We start from the raw sequence: 19,051 nt of genomic DNA on the forward strand, positions 1-19,051 counted from the left end.
TAACTATCTAAACTTAAAATGGGCCTGTTTCACTGGCAGAAAGGGATCTAAAGGGTTTATATGGGATACATTCAGGGAACGTTGGTGGAGGGAGGTTCACACTGGTGGAGGGAATGGCCCTGATTTGTTGTATGTCTGAAACCCAGCTATGAAGTACTTTGTAAATCACAGTGGTTTCAATAAAATATTAAATAAATAAATAAATAGGCTCTTTAACTCCACTCAGTGGTAAGGAAAGTACTAAGTACTCTCATGAGATATAATAATGCTATCTATGTATGCTCACCAGGATAGTACTGTTAGAGTGATTTGGGCTTACCACCAGGAAGATGTGGGAGGAGCTGGTCCTAAGTACCATGGTTCTAATCGTGGCACCAAGAGTATGCGGCTATTGAATCCTGAGAAAACCAACATATTGTCTACAACCACATCATATTTTGATCTGGTAAATCAGAACGTAAGTATGTCGGTTTTTATTTTATTTTATTAGGGGTGGTTATAGGAACTTATACTTGCATTATTGTATTTAATATACCAGCAAGAGAATGTGATATTGTTTCTTCCCCTTTTTATTAAGACAGGTCCTTATTCCAAACAAAGGTACGACTTATTGGTGCCAAATGTTTAAGATTCCTGTGTTCCAGGAAAAACATCACGTAATAAAGGTATGCATTTTTGGACTAAACCTCATTTATACAAATGGAAATAAATTGCATTTTTTTAAATGGAGAAAATAAAAAAAGAAAAATATTTTCAGTTATAGAAAAATTCTTTAGATAAATAATAATTGACTTGTCTAGGGGCCAGAGTGATAGCACAGTGATAGGACGTTTGCCTTGCATTCAGCCAACACAGGATGAACCCCTGAGCACTGCCGGGTGTGATGCAAAAAAAAAAAATAACAAAAGGCAACATAAAAAATTGACTTATCTGATCTAAGAGTCACTGATTTAAAGAAATGGCATGACTAACACTATTATTGCATTATACTATTGTATCGTATTAATATTATTAATATTAATACAACATATAATATATTAAAGGGAAGTCTTGTAATGCATTTATTTATTTTAATTCTATAGCTATAATTACTTCATTAAGCACTGTGGTACAAAATTTTTCATGGTTGAGTTTCAGTCATAGAATGCATACTACCCTTCACTAGTGCTACATTTCCTTCTATCAATATCCTCAGTTTTCCTCTCACCCACCATCCCTTGTTTGCCTCTAGGGCAGGCATCTTAATTTTCTCTTTTTTTCTCTCTATTTCTTTTCTTTTTTGACACTGGTTTTCACCATTGCTGATGGTACCATCCATATCATTTTATCTCTTTTTTCACCCAGTTCTTGTCCATTGTGATCAGTTCCAAATATCATTGGCACAAGTGGAGTGTTTACTACCTTAACTCCATTCACCACTCTTTGTAGCAAGCTTTACAACCTGGTCTCTTGATCCTCCCTCATTAATATTGTCTCTGGATATTAATACTATTCTACATTTTACTTTTCTTATCCCACAAATGAGTGAGATGATTATATGTCTTTCCCTCTTCCTCTGGCTTATTTCACTCATCATAATAATCTCTGTGTCTATCAATGTAGAAGCAAATTTCATGATTTTATTTTTCTTCATATCTGTGTAGTATTCCATTGTGTAGTTGTAGCACAGTTTCTTTATCTGTTCTCAGGCACTTGGGTCATTTCCAGATTCTGGCTATTGTAAATATTGCTGCAATGAATATAGGAATGTAGAGGGCTTTTATGCATGGTGATTTTGTGTTCCTAGGATATATCCCTAGGAATGGTATAGCTGGATCATATAGAAGCATGATTCATCGTTTTTTGAGGAATATCCATGATATTTTCCAAAAATGCTGAACCAGTCTACATTTATACTAAAACTAAATGAGAATCCCTTTCTCCCCATATCCAAGCTATCACTGGTTCTTTTTCTTTGTAATGTTGGCTAGTTCCTGTGATGTGAAATGATATCTCATTGTGGTATTGATTTGCATCTCTCTGATGATTCATGATGTGTAACATTTTTCATGTGTTTTTTGGCATCTGTATTTATACTTTGAGGAAATGCCTTTTTATTTATTCTCCTCATTTTTAAATAGACTATGTTTTTTATCTTCTTGCTAAATTCTATAAGTGACTTGTATATTTTAGATATCAACTTCTCATTTGGGTATTGTGTGAATAATTTCTCTCCATCTATGGGTAGCCTTTGTATCATAGTCACTGTTTCCTTTAAAATGTAGAAGCTTCTCAGTTTAATGTAGTTCCATTTGTTTATTTTTGCTTCCATTAGCTTTAATAGTGTTGTTTTATCTTTAAGTTGTTTCTGTCTTTAAGATCACATTAAGTGTAATGTCATGGACTGTTCTGTCTATGTATTCCTCTATGTACCTTATGGTTTGAGGTCTGATATCAAAGTCTTTAATCCATTTTGATTTGTTATTTGTGCATGGTGTTAAAGAGAAGTCTGAATTCACTTTTTTGCATGTAGTTAACCAGTTTTCCCAACAAGTGGTGACTTGTTGAAGACCTTTCCTTACTTCACTTTATAATTCTTTCTCCTTTATCAAAGATTAATTGATCATTTACCTGGCAGTGAGTCTCTGAATATTTAAGTCTATTCCATTGATCTGAGGGCCTGTATTTATTCCAATACCAGGATGTTTTAATGTTTACTGCTTTATAGTACAAGATAAAGTTGGGGAAGTTCATACCTCCCACCTTAATTTTTGCAAGGATTGTTTTAACTATTTATGAACATTTATTGTTTTAAATAAATTTCAAGAGCATTTGATTCACTTCTTTAAAAAATGTCATGGGCATTCTTACAAAGATTGAATGAAATCTCTACAATGTTTTTGGATTATTGCAATTTTAATGATATTAATTCTCCCAGTACAGGAGAAGGGTTTATATTTTCATTTTGTTCTATTTTTATTTATTTCTTTAAGCAGTATTTTTAATTATATATATTTAATATAATTTTTATTTTAATCATAGTGGGTTACATATCATTGACAATAATATTTTAGGTACATATTATCATAAAATCAGGGGAATTCCAACCACTGAATTGTCCTCCCTCCACCTCCGTTCCCGTCATACCTCCCATATTCTCTTCCCTCACCCATGGGGCTGCTAGAATAAGTGGTCCCCTCTGTGCCTAGCTTACTACTAAGTGGGCTTACCCCTGTTTGGTCTTGCTATCTCCCTTATTTCCACCTCTAATTGAGAGGCAGGTCTAGATAGTTCAGGTTATGTGGTTTTGTTTGAAGAAGAGAAAAGTAATAAATTGGGGGGGAAAATCAAATACTCCGACATGGGTGAGTCCTTCTAGAGGTTCTCATCCTAGGTTTGAGAGATGAAGGGGAAAAAGAGGGTGAAACACCATAACAGTACAATAAGAAGTGTCAAATAAAGTATCTAGTGAGCACTCCAGAGGGGGGGGGGGAGATAAGTATCACATAAAAGCCATGGTACTGAAATAAGAATTGTGGCAGAGCACATAAAGGGAGAAAAGAAAAGAAGAAAAATAAGTATAAATGGAGACAATGACTTCAGTAGCCAAACCAAAACAAAGAAATCGACAAGAACTAGATAAAAAGAAAAAAGAAAAAAAGAAAAAAAAAGTTGTTTTGTGCTTTTTTGCTTTTTTTCCCCCTTCCTGCCACATGCACAGTAAATATTGGGGTCATTTGAAAAGGAATTCCCTAGGCCTAAGAGATCCAGGGATTCTCCACCCTTGAAGTATATTGTCATAGGATTAACTCCTTTCAGGTTCATTTACTCTCCCCTGAGTGCTTTTGTGGTGTATGGAAGACTTCTGCTCCATCCTGGCTGATAAAAATCAGACCTCTGTATCTAGAGATCTTGGTATCTGCACAGGTCAGGGAATGGAACTTATGATGAAGTCTTTCTTTGTGGTTCTAAATTCTGTTCCCTCGGTGTTGTTGTAATTCATCTTCTGTGGTTGGTGGTCCTGGTTGTTGTGCTGATCCTAGGATGGGGCCTGGGATAGAGTCCTTCATTGTGTTTCCAGGAGACTACTTCCATTGCAAATGTCTCAGACAGACCTCAGAACTAGAGATCATGGTTGTTGTGCAGGTCGTATCTCAAACCCTTGACTAAGGCTTTTTTATTGGTCCCAGGATACCTAGAGTCCGGTCATGGTTCTGTCAGCCAGTCATCTGTAAATCGCGATCTTGGCATTTGGCTAGACCAAAGGGGGACAAGTCTTCTTATTTGTCTTATCGTTAGCTGGTGATAGGGTAACTTGCTCTTAGGTCAAATTGTTCCCATTTTCCTCGTTGTCGGGATATTGTATTAGGGCTGGCACTTGTTGGTGTCTGAGCAGTATTAAGGATGTCCTGGATGGGATTTGTTTCCTGTGGCTGTTGTGATTAAACAACATGCTGCTTAAAAACAGCTGGATCAAAGAAGTACTCAAGGAAGAAATAAAAAAATTCCTCGAGACAAACGATAATGAAGAAACAACTTGTCAATACTTGTGGGACACAGCAAAATCAGGGGGAAACTCATGGCAATACAATCTTACATGAGGAAAACGACAAAATTAGCAGCTTAAAGGACCATCTTAAGGAGCTGGAACAACAACAACAAAGAAACCCAAACACAACCAGAAGACAGGAAATAATAAAAGCCAGAGCAGAAATAAACAACATAGAAACTAAGAAAACAATACAGAAAATCAATGAGTCCAGGAGTTGGTTTTTTGAAAATATAAACAAGATAGACAAACCACTGGCAAGACTCACCAAAGAAAAGAGGGAAAACACCCAAATAAGCAGAATCACAAATGAAAGGGAAGAGATTACAACAGAACCCCAAGAAATCCAACACATCATGAGGACATATTATGAACAACTATACTCAGTTAGGCTAGAGAACCCAGAAGAAAGTGACAGATTCTTAGAAAAATACCAGCTTCCAAGACTAGAAAAGGAGGATTTAGAAAGCCTAAACAGGCCAATCACCTTGGAGGAAATTGAAACAGTAATTAAGAAACTCCCCAAGAACAAAAGTCCAGGCCCAGATGGTTTTACAGGTGAATTCTATCAAACATTCCAAGAAGAATTACTTCCACTGATTCATAGTCTCTTCCAAACCATTGTAAAGACAGGAATCCTCCCCAATTCCTTCTGTGAGGCTAATATCATTCTGATTCCTAAAGAGGGCAAAGATACCAAATGGAAATTAGAAAACATAGGAGAAAAAGAGTAGAACCCTCAAAGGTTAACAATATATGTTTAATAAAGCTAGACATTGGAGTGCCAACAATCATTTTACAGTTGTCATTTGTAGTGAGTGGCTGTGACTACATTGAGAGCAGGGAGAGGGGGCTCCTCCAAGAGCTCTGGCTGGGGTGCAGTGATTAATAGGACAACTAGAGGGAGACAGAGCACCTCCTCTGTGTTCCATAAAAACTGAACAGAGGACTGAGCACTGGAAAGTCGCATACCAGTAATGACACCTGGTGGCTGAATGGGATGCAGTACCCAGTAACTCAGCTCCTCTGTGTACCCTGAAAGATGAATCAGGAGAGGACTGAGTGATGACGCCTGGCAGTTGGATGGGATGTGGTGGTAAGGGGGGGAAATCACTCATCCCTGAATTTGGAGTAAGTTTCAGCATGCTGTATATTGGTGTATAAGATGACCCCCAACTTTTGGGGGGATTTCGGCCACACCTGGTGGTGTTCAGGGGTTACTCCTGGCTATGCACTCAGAAATCGCTCCTGACTTGGGGGACCATATGGGATGCTGGGGAATCAATCCATGGTTCGTCATAGGGTAGCTAGCATAAGACAGATGCCTTATGGCTTGCACCACCACTCCAGCCCCCAACCCCCAACTTTTAAGAAGTTTTTCATGGGTTAAAAAGTCATCTTATACTCTGGAAAATATCTATATCTATATCTATCTATCTATCTATCTATCTATCTATCTATCTATCTATCTATCTATCTATCTATCTATCTATCTCTTTAAATATTTCTTTAATTTCATTATTTGTATATAGAATAGGCATGTAATTTTTTGTATTAATTTTGTAGCCTACCACTGCAATATTGTTTCTAGAATCTTTTTTTTTGTTTGTTTTTGGTCACACCCAGCAGTGCTCAGGGGTTACTCCTGGCTCTATGCTCAGAAATCACTCCTGGCAGGCTTGGGGGACCATATAGGATGCTGGGATTTGAACCACTGTCCTTCTGTATGCAAGGCAAATGCCTTACCTCCATGCTATCTTTCCAGTCCCTCTGGAGAATCTTTTCAGTAGAGCCTTTAGGATTTTATAAGTATGGTAATAATATCATCAAAAAATAGTGAGAACTTGACTTCTTTCTTTGCTCTCTGGATGCCATTTATATCTTTTTCTTGCCTGATTGCTATAGCAAGTACTATTAGTTCAGTACTATGTTGAATAGAAGTAGCAAGAGGGGACAATTTTGTCTCATGCCAGGTCTCAGTGGAAAGCGTTTTAGTTTTTCCCATTGAATATAATGTTTGTCATTAGCTTGTGGTAAATGACCTTGACTATAGTGAGAAAAATTTCTTCAATTCCTATCTTGTTGAGATTTTAAATCATGAATGCTTGCTGGAACTTATCTTTGCAGCTTTTATGATTATATGATTTTTATTTTTCCTTTTGTTGATATGGTGCGTTATTTTGATTTATTTGTGTATTTTAAACCATCATTCCATCCGTGGTATGAATCCTATTTGATCCTGGTGCATAATCTTCTTGATAAGCAGTTGGATTATATTTGCTAGTATTTTGTTGAGAATCGTTGCATCAGTGGTCATCAGGGATATTGACCTGTAATACTCTTTTTTGGGGGAGTGTCTCTGCTTTTGGTATTAGGGTGATGTTAGCTTCATAGAAATTATTTGGGAATGTTTTTTGTTTTTGTTTTTGTTTTTTTCAGTTTTCTTGAAGAGCCTGAAAATTATTGGCATTAGGGCCTCTTTAATGCTTTGAAAGAAGTCTAGTGAATCCATCTGCACCTGGGCTTTTGTTTTAAGGAAGACTTTTGATTACTGTTTTAGTTTTCTCAATAGTGATATATCTGTTGAGATATTCAAGATCATCTTGGTTTAACATTAGGCTACAGAGTCTAAGAATTTATTAATTTCTTCCATTTTCTCTTGTTTTGTGGCATAAAAATTTTAAAGTAATATCTGATTACCCTCTGAATTTTCACATTATCTATAGTGACCTCCCTTTTTTATTCCTAATTCATTTTACTAAATTTTTCTTTTTCTTTAGGAGTCTTGCTAATAGTTTATTGATTTTTTTTCCAAGGAACCACTCCTTGCTTTTCATTGGTCTTTTGGATTGTGTTTAGAATTCTAGTTCATTAATTTATGTTCAAAGTTTATTATTTTCTACTGTCTGCTGATTTTTGGTTCATTTTATTGATTATTTGCCATTTTTTAAGCCATTGGACCAAAAATCAATTTATTCTTTCTTCCTGTTTTATGCCAGCAAAGCTATAAAATTTTTTCTTAATATTGCTTTTCCATGTTCCACCAATTTACTATAATTTATGTCTTCTTTCTCTCTCATTTGTTTCCAAGAATCTTTTGATTTTCTCTTTATTTTTGTCTCTGATGCACTGTTGTTCAGAAGTGAGCTGTTTAATTTCCTGGTGTTAAGGATTTTTTTCTGTGTCTGTTTGGACTGCTTGAAGGCAGTCTGAGGTTTCATTTCACCTACCATGTTTTTCATTCCTGATATTTCCCTTTGACGTTTTATCATTTCTACTCTCATATCCCCTTAAGTCTTATGGGCTGTCTATTCCATGGTTTCTTTGAACAGCCTTAACATTTCTTCTCTAAGGCCCTGATTACATAAGTGGCTGATGATGGTTGAATCTTCAGAACTAGTATCTTCATGATGGGGTTCTGCATTGTTTACCCATTGTGATCTTTGTAGTGTGGTGCTGTTTTTTATGTGTTGTGGTGGGGCTCCTTGACTAAAGAAATGTATGGCTGAAGAGTGAAGTGTAGTACTAGTACATGCTATTATTGCCTTGGTTCACATCAGTTCAGTTGAAAATGGTGCTTTTATATTCCACATTTCACCCACAACCCGCAGTAGCTCCCACCACTGCTGGTCAACTATCTTTTTTTTCCCCTCCTAGTCATGCTATTGCCTGGGATCACTTATTTCTGTTCAATTCAAAATGGTAATTTTTAGTCCCAGTACCGCCCACAGCCCATATTGCTCCCGTACCTGCTGGTCTACAGTAGTTGTTTCTTTCTCTGAGCCATACATTTGCCTGAGCTCACTCACCTAAATTCAGTTAAAAATCATGGGTTGCATTTAAACATATTTTGTGATTTTTTTAATACATCTATAGTTTTAACTACAATGAAAAATAATACATTTACTAATGTATTTTATTTTAGAAGATTATATTCTCCATCATTGTGTCTATGTTTCCTTACCAATAATAAATGAAAAATAACACTTAATATTTTATTTAAAATAAGAAAATAATATATTAACTCATAATTAAAATTTGAAAATGGAGGGGCCAGAGAGATAGCATGGAGGTAAGGCGTCTGCCTTTCATGCAGGAGGTCATCGGTTCGAATCCTGGCGCCCCATATAGTCCCCTGTGCCTGCCAGGAGCAATTTCTGAGCCTGGAGCCAGAAATAACCCCTGAGCACAGCCAGGTGTGATCCCCCAAAAAAATTTGAAAATGGAGAATAAAATTTTTACATTTTATAATTTAAAAATTATAAAAATAATAGATTAGATTAATTTGCCTATGTCATATAATTCTCTTCTTCACTTCCTCTTCCCATTCCCTAAATTGTTTCAAAATTTAGCTTCTAATTAGTGAATAAAAATATTTTTAACAGTTACCAGCCTTTTGGTCACTGCTAGAAATTGGTTTTCATTTCTGAAGAAGCTGAAGATATCTCTGTTCTCAAAGCTCCTATAGTGATAATGGAGAAGACATGACAAATACCCAAAAAACATGATTAAGTAAAGCATACAAAATACCATAAGCATTCAGCAGATCAGACATTGCTAACTTTGTGGTAGACTATATAATGAAGTTAAGTGGGTATGGAAAGGAGCAGACTTCTAAATATTAGAACTAAGAGGGAAATGTTTGGCCTTAAGAAGACTCTTTACTGTATGATATCTGGTAAGTGTATCTGGGAAATTTGTATGTTCTGGTTTTCTCAATTTTACAAGGTGGTCATTAACATTTCTCTTATAGGCTCAAAATGTTTTGCAGAGATAGAAACATTAAGAACATTCTGTAAAGGGATATAAATTGGTTAAATTCTAATATATTTATCAAGTGTCAGATAAATCTTTTGTTTATGGAATTATTTATAATTACATAAAAGGTAAGAGGATAATTTGAGGAAACTTTTTTTGGAGGGGTTTGGGCCACACCCTGTAGTGCTCAGGGGTTACTCCTGGCTTTATGCTCAGAAATCACTCCTGGCAGTCTCGGGGCACCATATGGGATGATAGGATTCGAACCACTGTTCTTCTGCATGTAAGGCAAACACCCTACCTTCATACTATTTCTCCAGTCCCAATTTAAGGAAACTTTTATTGAAATAATCGGTTATTGTAAATACTCATAGAATAATTTTGTAACAAGCATTATCAACAATGTGATTTTCAAAAGTTATTTGCTTTCTACAATGTTATTTAACAATTTTACATACAAAAGAAAAATGCAAAATCTAGTCTTTCTGATACAGTTAATAAGGAAATCTCAAAAAAAAAGATTTTTGTATTTGTATGTTACTGAACATCATTTATATTAAATTAAATTAAATTGTGGTCTTCATTAAGGAACAAATATAAAATTATAGAATCAGGAATGTTAAAGGTTTCACAAAACAGCTTCTTTATTAACTTTTTAGCTAGTGACACCTCATAAGATATAAAATTCTTGACACTTAGATACATCTATTTTTATTCGTGTCAAAACAGTATTTAAGCTAAAAACTCAAAAAACAGTTGTCTATACCCAAGAAAGGCAGCATATGTTTTGACACTGTAGAATGTTTATTTTAATACATTAATAATTCTTAGCTGATTTTCCTATCACAATAATATCATATGGGCTGGAGCGATAGCACAGTGGTAGGACATTTGCCTTGCAGGCGTCTGACCCAGGATTGACCGAGGTTCAATCTCTGGTATCCCAAATGGTCCAGGAGCCTGCCAGGAGCAATTTCTGAGTGCTGAGCCATTAGTAATTCCTGAGCACTGCCAGGTGTGTGAGCACTGCCCAATTCCTCTTAAAATAATAGTATCATAGAAATGTTCAGATAATTGGACATCTATGGGTGTGCTTAGAATTAGGTACATTGAGGGCCCGGAGAGATAGCACAGCGGCGTTTGCCTTGCAAGCAGCCGATCCAGGACCAAAGGTGGTTGGTTTGAATCCCGGTGTCCCTTATGGTCCCCGGTGCCTGCCAGGAGCTATTTCTGAGCAGACAGCCAGGAGTAACCCCTGAGCAACGCCGGGTGTGGCCCAAAAACAAACAAACAAAAAATAGATTTAGGTACATTGAGAGATCATATTGTTCATTTCACTATTAAGAAAGATCTCAATAACTTAAATGACTAGAGATTTCTCTTCTATGTTTGGAGGTATAGTAAAAGATTAATGTTCTTTTCTCTGGGTGAAAAATTATTTGAGGGGAACAGCTGTTCAATTAAATGCTGTTAGAAACTATTATGTAACGGTTTTAGCTAAAATATATAAAGCTTATATATAAAAATATATAAAGCTTTTACAATTTCTCTTATGAAACAGATTTCTGAGGTACTTACTAAACTCTTAATGATTCTAATAACTCTAAAACAGAGTTTTATGCTCTAAAAGCATATTTAGTGATGAATATGTTGTATCACAATGACTAAAGTTTAAAATATAAATTATATGTTAATTGTAATTTTAGTTACTCAGTTCTGAAGCTATTTAAACTTATGAAGAAATAAAGCAATTAATCATTTAAAATGATAAAGTAACAAATAATTTAATCTGCAGAAAACATGAGACTATGATAAAAATTATTGGGTGTTGGTTCCATATTACTTGTTTCAGGTTTTATTATTTTAGTTTTGAAATCTTTATTTCTATTTTTAATGTATTTTTTAACTTTAAAGAAAATTCATCACATAGTTGACATAGTTGACCATAATATATTTGTATCCAGATAAGTGAAAGCAAAGATATTGGTAAAAAGTAAGAAAAATATAAAAAAAGAAAAAGGAAGAGAAGGAAGTTTAAAAATGAAAGAAAAAATGTACAGTAGCAATTGTGTATGTGTGAAAATGATTGTATCTCCAATGAAGTCATTAATAAAATGGCAGAAGATTTAATGAGCTCTTGGTGCTAGCTGTCCATTCTGTTAAATTGGTATGTTCCTATAGAGATGACAGCATCAAACAAATTAAGTTGTCAGAAATTTAAAGCATTAGTACTGATAATGTGACTTTTAGGCTGTGTGTTTAGCAGCCAGGCCTCTAGGAAGAAGGAAGATAGGGTGGAGGTGCCCTCACTGGCTTCAAAAAGCTCTGGTGATATCAGTCCTCAAACTGGTTTGCCTGAAATTTGGTCAGATTGATGTGCCTAAAGGAATCACAGAAGGAGGTTCTGGGTGATGGATACAGCAGATGTGGCTTCAGCGGGGGCGGGGTCACTTGGCCAGTCCTCCCTTTCTGAGATAGCCAGCTTTTTGTGTGGGCCGATGCACTCATGATCTTTCACATTTTGGTTTACATCTTGTTCAAGAAAAGAGTGAGTCTTTGGACCTGACCGGTTTGAACATGGCGGCTGTTTTTGTGGGGGTGTTTATGGCTCCAAGGCTTCTCAGAAGAAAAATGATATTGGGGGAGAGTACCCACACTTTCTTTAGAGTCCTGGTGATATCAGCCCCAAACCTGGCATACCTGAAGTTTGGTCAGATTGGTGTCCCCATGGGTATTCCAGTTTATTGACAGCATTTTCATTCTTGCAAATAGTCTTGAATACCATTTCTTTAAAATATTTGTAATGTTAGATGATAGTGCATTGAATTTTTGAAAATGGAGGTTATAGGAAGTAAAAATAATTGGAATTTAGTAAAGCTTTACTCTATATTTAAATTGTTATTGAAATCTTTGTACTCTTTATTCAATAGTATTACCACTTTTAGCATACTATGTTGTGATATGATTACATAAAATGTTAGAAACTGGGTCATCACACTGGCTGTTGTTGATTTTTTTTTATATTCTAGTGTAATTTTCTTATACCTAAACTATACTAAAATAAACTAAATGAATTCCTCCACTTTGATATTACATATTTTGCTCTATGTGCGATATAGTTGATGGTCTTTATACCAAAGAGAAAACAAAGAAAAATAGCTAGACCAAATCATCCTTTACTCATTGTAAAAATGAATGTCTAGCAGAGAGGCAGTAAACTTGATATAGGAATAGTCCTATGTAAAAGGTTTGAATTCTTTTCCCCAACTGTCACCCCATTAATTATATAGCCATGTTAAGCTTACCAGTTAAGCTTTATTATTTGAATGGAATGAAAACTTCTTTATGGAATGATTTAGGCAGAAGATTAAATCCAAGTTTTAAAAAATTAGCACTAAGCACAGTATTTGACACAAGATTATTTAATAAAAGTTATTATTTTGGGAACTACCATTATTATTGGGCTCTTTGTATTCAGCATTGCTCATTAAAATACTTTTCATGGAATGCTGGCATTACTGAGAAAATTCCAAGTTAGATTTTAAAAGTAGCATCTATCAAAATGGCTAGACTCTGGTGGATAAAAGCATTCAACCAGGAGGAGGAAATGGTACTGATAGGTGGTAAAGTTTTATACATGAAAGTCTAAAAGTAAACTATTGTAAAATACAGTGCAAATCAGTCACCAAGATCTCTAGATACAGAGGTCTGATGTTACCATCCATGACGAAGCAGAAGTCTTCCATACACCACAAAAGCACCGAGGAGAGAGTAAATGATCATGTAAGGAGTTTACAGTTAATCTCATGACAGTATACTTCGAGGTGGAGAAACCCTGTAAGTCCTAGGCTAAGGGAATTTCCTCTATAATATCCCCAATACTTAATGAAATAACACAAAATAATCATCTCTCCACACATTTATTTATTAATTGATCGATTTTTTGGTGTAGATATTGAAGTTGATATCTCCAATTTTGGTGTAGATATTGAAGTTGATATCTCCAATTTTATTTTATTTTATCTTACCTTTCTCTTTTTGCACTCTGGCATGATTTGATTTCAGAACTGAGACTAATGTGTGGTGCTTGTCTTTATTGCTGTAGTGCTCACTGGATATTTAATTTGATATTTCTTTCTGTATTGTTGTGGTGTTTCAATTACCTTTTTCATGTCCTCTCTCAAACTGAGGTTGAAAGCCTCTAGAAGGTCTCCGCCCATTTTCAAAGTATTTGACTTCTTTTTTTTAATTTATTTTTTATTTTTTCTTATTTTGTACCCAATTCTTTTTTTTTTTTTTTTTTTTTTTTTTTGGTTTTTGGGCCACACCTGGAGATGCTCAGGGGTTACTCCTGGCTGTCTGCTCAGAAATAGCTCCTGGCAGGCACGGGGGACTATATGGGACACTGGGATTCGAACCAACCACCTTAGGTCCTGGATCGGCTGTTTGCAAGGCAAACACCGCTGTGCTATCTCACTGGGCCCATTTTGTACCCAATTCTATTGCTTTTCTTTCCTTCAAACAAAACTACATAACTCAATTTATCTAGCTCTGCCTCTTAAATAGAGGGGGAAACAAGGGAGGGTACCAGGACCAAACAGATATATGACCACTAATAGTAAGCTAGACAAAGAGGGGACCACCTACTCTAGCAGCCTGGGGGGTGATGGTGGGGTATATGGGTTGCAGAAAGGGAACTGGGATGGGGGGAGGACAAATTTGGTGATGGGTATTCCCCTGATTCAATGTTAATATGTACCTAAAATACTACTGTGAAAGATATGTAAGCCATTATGATCACAATAAAAATAAAAAAAAGACATTTTTAACATTCCTTGTAAAAAAAGTACTATGGCTCTTTCACAAAATAAACTACCTCCTTTGGGATCTCCTTAATACAAACTACCCAGAACCTCTATAATGAGGTCTCATGGGAAATCTGATGCAATGATGGCTCTGTTGGAAGAATGTTATAATGATTTACACCAGTCCTCCTTTCTTCTACTCATTTAACCCAAATAATGTATTATAAAAAAGAACATCTAGTGATAACCAGTATCATACTTTAGATGCAAATAAAGGAATGATGATAGTATAAAATATTTATATTGTATAAATGATTAAGAGTCCACCTCAGACATCTGCTCTTCACACTGTGCTTGTAACTATTAGAAGCCTCTCAAACTATTTGTACTATTGACAGATAAGAAGACTAAATGTTTAAATTTGCATTAAAGCTCATTAGCTGGTGCTGAGGGATTGAAGTTGGTTGGGTTTCATCATGTATTTGAATTTGGTATCTAAAAAATTTTTTTCAGGCAAAACTTATCAAACTCTGGAAACACTTTCTACTTTAGTCTATTGTTTCTTAGTCTACTTGAAGTGAAAATAAATATTTTGATAAAATTCTAAAAAAATACAGTGCAAATATTTATGTATATGTGTACATATATATCTCTATATAAAATTTGTCTCCTGTAGAAGCAGATTGGTGGGAGGCAAATGGGGTGGAAAGAGCATTGGTAGAGAAAGGGACACTGGTAAAAAGATTGGTGCTAAAACATTGCATGCCTGAAACCCATTTATGAGTAACTTTGTAATTTCAAAGTGACATATAATTTTTGTATTTTAAAAATTAAAAGGTTAGCCAGTTCTTTTAGCCTTAAGTAACAGGTAAGTTGTAAAGGAGGATAACATACTAATTTTATGAATGAAGGCTAGGAATTTACAGTCATATGTCGAATAATTTGCATGCATACTGAAAAATGTGTTGTTAAATGATTTCTTCCTGGGAATAGTCAGAGTGTATTTAAACAAACTTGCATGATATAGCCCACCACACAGTTATGGTAACTCTAGCAATCAGTGTAGTCTTTGACTGAAAACACATTTTGAAGACTGCTGACTTTGATTCTTAATGTTGCAAAGTTTTTTCTATAATTTTTTAAGTTCTAACTACTTACTGTATTGTCCGGTATATAAGACGACTTTTTAACCCATGAAAAACTTCTTAAAAGTTGGGGTTATGGGGCCGGTGTGGTGGCGCTAGAGGTAAAGTGTCTGCCTCGCCAGCGCTAGCCTAGGACGGACCGTGGTTCGATCCCCTGGCATCCCATTTGGCCCCCCAAGCCAGGAGCAACTTCTGAGTGCATAGCCAGGAGTATCCCCTGAGCATTACCGGGTGTGGCCCAAAAACCAAAAAAAAAAAAAAAAAGTTGGGGTTGTCTTATACGCCAGTATACAGCATGCTGAAACTTACTACAGCTTCAGGGACGGGTGATCCGCCCTCGCCCCCCCCCCCCTCCCTTACCACTACATCCCATCCAGCTGCCAGGCTTTATCATTCAGTCCTCTGCTTTTCCTGATTCATCTTTTAGGGCACACAGAGGAGCTGAGTTACCGAGAATTGCATCTCATCCAGCCGCTGGGTGTCATCACTGGTATGCAGCTTTCCAGTGCTCAGCCCTCTGTTCAGCTTTTATGGGACACAGAGGAGGTGCTCTGTTTCCTTCTAGCTGTTCTACTAATCACTGTATCCCAGCCAGCTGCTCTTGAAGGAGCCCCCTCTCCTTGCTCTCAATGTAGATCACAAGTAAAAATTCACAGTCACTCACTACAAATAACAAATATATAATGATTGTTGGCACTCCGAAGTCTAGCTTTATTAAATATACACTATTAACCTTTGAAGGCTCTATTCTTATTCTCTTACATTTTTTAATTTCCATTTGGTGTATGTTAAAAGAAAGGTAGTCTTATACGGCAAATATAGCCCAAGCTCTATATTTTAACAGGAAAAGTAGGGAGTTATCTTATATGTCCAGTCATTTTATACACCGGAAAATACAGTAACAGAAAGTTTGGGGGTTATATAACTACATGGGTGATCTTGATTATTATTTAAGATTCCATTCTGCTTATGAAAATGTCTTACTTTCTGACTAGAGGAAACAACCTGCTGATCCTCAGCTTTCTCTTCCTTCCTTCCTTCCTTCCTTCCTTCCTTCCTTCCTTCCTTCCTTCCTTCCTTCCTTCCTTCCTTCCTTCCTTCCTCTTTCTTTCTTTCTTTCTTTCTTTCTTTCTTTCTTTCTTTCTTTCTTTCTTTCTTTCTTTCTTTCTTTCTTTCTTTCTTTCTTTCTTTCTCTCTCTCTCTTTCTTTCTCTCTCTCTCTCTTCTTTCTCTCTCTCTCTTTCTTTCTTTCTTTCTTTCTTTCTTTCTTTCTTTCTTTCTTTCTTTCTTTCTTTCTTTCTTTCTTTCTTTCTTTCTTTCCTCCCTCTTGCTTTCATTTTCTTTCTTTCTTTCTTTCTTTCTTTCTTTCTTTCTTTCTTTCTTTCTTTCTTTCTTTCTTTCTTTCTTTCTTTCTTTCTTTCTTTCTTTCTTTCTTTCTTTCTTCTTTCTTTCTTTCCTTCTTTCCTCCCTCCCTCCATCCCTCTTTCTTTCTTTGTCTTTCTTTCTTTCTTTCTTTCTTGCTTTCTTTCTTTCTTTCTTTCTTTCTTTCTTTCTTTCTTTCTTTCTTTCTTTCTTTCTTTCTTTCTTTCTCTTTCTTTCTTTCTTTCTTTCTCTCTCTCTATCTTTCTTCTTTCTTACTTTCTTTCTTTCTTTCTTTCTTTCTTTCTTTCTTTCTTTCTTTCTTTCTTTCTTTCTTTCTTTCTTTCTTTCTTTCTTTCTTTCTTTCTAGCTTTCTTTCTTTCTTGCTTTCTTTCTTTCTTTCTTTCTTTCTTTCTTTCTTTCTTTCTTTCTTTCTTTATTTCTTTCTTTCTTTCTTTCTAGCTTTCTTTCGTGCTTTCTTGCTTTCTTGCTTTCTTTCTTCTTTATTTCTTCTTTCTTTCTTTCCTTCTTTCCTCCCTCCCTCCATCCCTCTTTATTTCTTTTTCTTTCTTTCTTTCTTTCTTTCTTTCTTTCTTTCTTTCTTTCTTTCTTTCTTTCTTTCTTTCTTTCTTTCTTTCTTTCTTTCTTTCTTCTTTCTTTCTTTCTTTCTTTCTTTCTATCTCTCTTTCTTTCTTTCTTTCTTTCTTTCTTTCTTTCTTTCTTTCTTTCTTTCTTTCTTTCTTTCTTATCTTTCTTTCTTTCTTTCTTTCTTTCTTTCTTCCTTCTCTTTCTTTCTTTCTTTCTTTCTTTCTTTCTTTCCTCCCTCTTGCTTTCATTTTCTTTCTTTCTTTCTTTCTTTCTTTCTTTCTTTCTTTCTTTCTTTCTTTCTTTCTTTCTTTCTTTCTTTCTTTCTTTCTTTCTTGCTTTCTTTCTTTCTTTCTTTCTTCTTTCTTTCTTTCCTTCTTTCCTCCCTCCCTCCATCCCTCTTTCTTTCTTTGTCTTTCTTTCTTTCTTTCTTTCTTTCTTTCTTTCTTTCTTTCTTTCTTTCTTTCTTTCTTTCTTTCTTTCTTTCTTTCTTTCTTTCTTTCTTTCTTTCTTTCTTTCTTTCTCTTTCTTTCTTTCTTTCTTTCTCTCTCTCTATCTTTCTTCTTTCTTTCTTTCTTTCTTTCTTTCTTTCTTTCTTTCTTTCTTTCTTTCTTTCTTTCTTTCTTTCTTTCTTTCTTTCTAGCTTTCTTTCTTTCTTGCTTTCTTTCTTTCTTTCTTTCTTTCTTTCTTTCTTTCTTTCTTTCTTTCTTTCTTTCTTTCTAGCTTTCTTTCGTGCTTTCTTGCTTTCTTGCTTTCTTTCTTCTTTATTTCTTCTTTCTTTCTTTCCTTCTTTCCTCCCTCCCTCCATCCCTCTTTATTTCTTTTTCTTTCTTTCTTTCTTTCTTTCTTTCTTTCTTTCTTTCTATCTTTCTTTCTTTCTTTCTTCTTTCTTTCTTTCTTTCTTTCTCTCTATCTTTTTTCTTTCTTTTTTCTTCTTTCTTTCTTTCTTTCTTTTCTTTCTTTCTTCTTTCTTTCTTTCTTTCTTTCTTTCTTTCTTTCTTTCTTTCTTTCTTTCTTTCTTTCTTTCTTTCTTTCTTTCTTTCTTTCTTTCTTTCTTTCTTTCTTGCTTTCTTGCTTTCTTTCTTGCTTTCTAGCTTTCTTTCTTTCTTCTTTCTTTCTTTCTCCTTTCTTTCCTTCCTCCCTCCCTCCCTCCCTCCATCCCTCTTTCTTTCTTTTTCTATCTTTCTTCCTTCCTTCCTTCCTTCTTTCATTCTCTTTCTTTCTTTCTTTTTTCTTTCTTTTATTTCTTCTATTTTCTTTTCTATCTTTCTTTTTTCTTTCCTTCCTTCTCTCTTTCTTTCTTTCTTTCTCTCTGTATTTCTATCTCTTTCTTTCTTTCTTTCTTTCTTTCTTTCTTTCTTTCTTTCTTTCTTTCTTTCTTTCTTTCTTTCTTTCTTTCTCTCTCTCTTTCTTTCTTTCTTTCTTTCTTATTCTTCTTTCTCTCTCTCTTTCGTTCTTTCTTTCCTTCCTTCCTCCTTTCTTCTTTCTGTCTGTCTTTCTTTCTTTCTTCCTTTCTTTCTTGCTTTCTTTCTTCCCTTCTTTCTTCCTCCCTTCCTTCCTTCCTTCCTTCCGTCCTTCTTTCTTTCTTTCTTTCTCTCTCTTTCTTTCTTTCTTTCTTTCTTCTTTCTTTCCTTCCTTCCTCCCTCCCTCTTTCTTTTTCTTTCTTTCTTTCTTTCTTTCTTTCTTTCTTTCTTTCTTTCTTTCTTTCTTTCTTTCTTTCTTTCTTTCTTTCTTTCTTTCTTTCTTTCTTTCTTTCTTTCTTTCTTTCTTTCTTCCTTCTCTCTTTCCTTTTTTCCTCCCTCCCTCCATCCCTCTTTTTTCTTTCATTTTCTTTCTTTATTTCTTTCTTTCTTTCTTTTCTTTCTTTCTTTC

At 35.1% G+C, this 19,051-nt stretch overlaps 1 protein-coding gene across 1 annotated transcript in view; it reads left to right on the plus strand.

The window, feature by feature from the left end:
* The window catches only part of MOXD1 (monooxygenase DBH like 1), a 193,123-nt gene that overhangs the window by 105,074 nt on the left and 68,998 nt on the right, over positions 1–19,051 (plus strand). The window contains exons 6-7 of the mRNA XM_049785015.1: positions 290–457; positions 582–665. Coding sequence (XP_049640972.1) covers positions 290–457; positions 582–665 — 252 coding nt within the window. The remainder of the gene's footprint in view (positions 1–289; positions 458–581; positions 666–19,051) is intronic.

The sequence above is a fragment of the Suncus etruscus genome, chromosome 12 (assembly GCF_024139225.1).
Source record: "Suncus etruscus isolate mSunEtr1 chromosome 12, mSunEtr1.pri.cur, whole genome shotgun sequence".
In the NCBI taxonomy this organism is placed as follows: Eukaryota; Metazoa; Chordata; class Mammalia; order Eulipotyphla; family Soricidae; genus Suncus; species Suncus etruscus.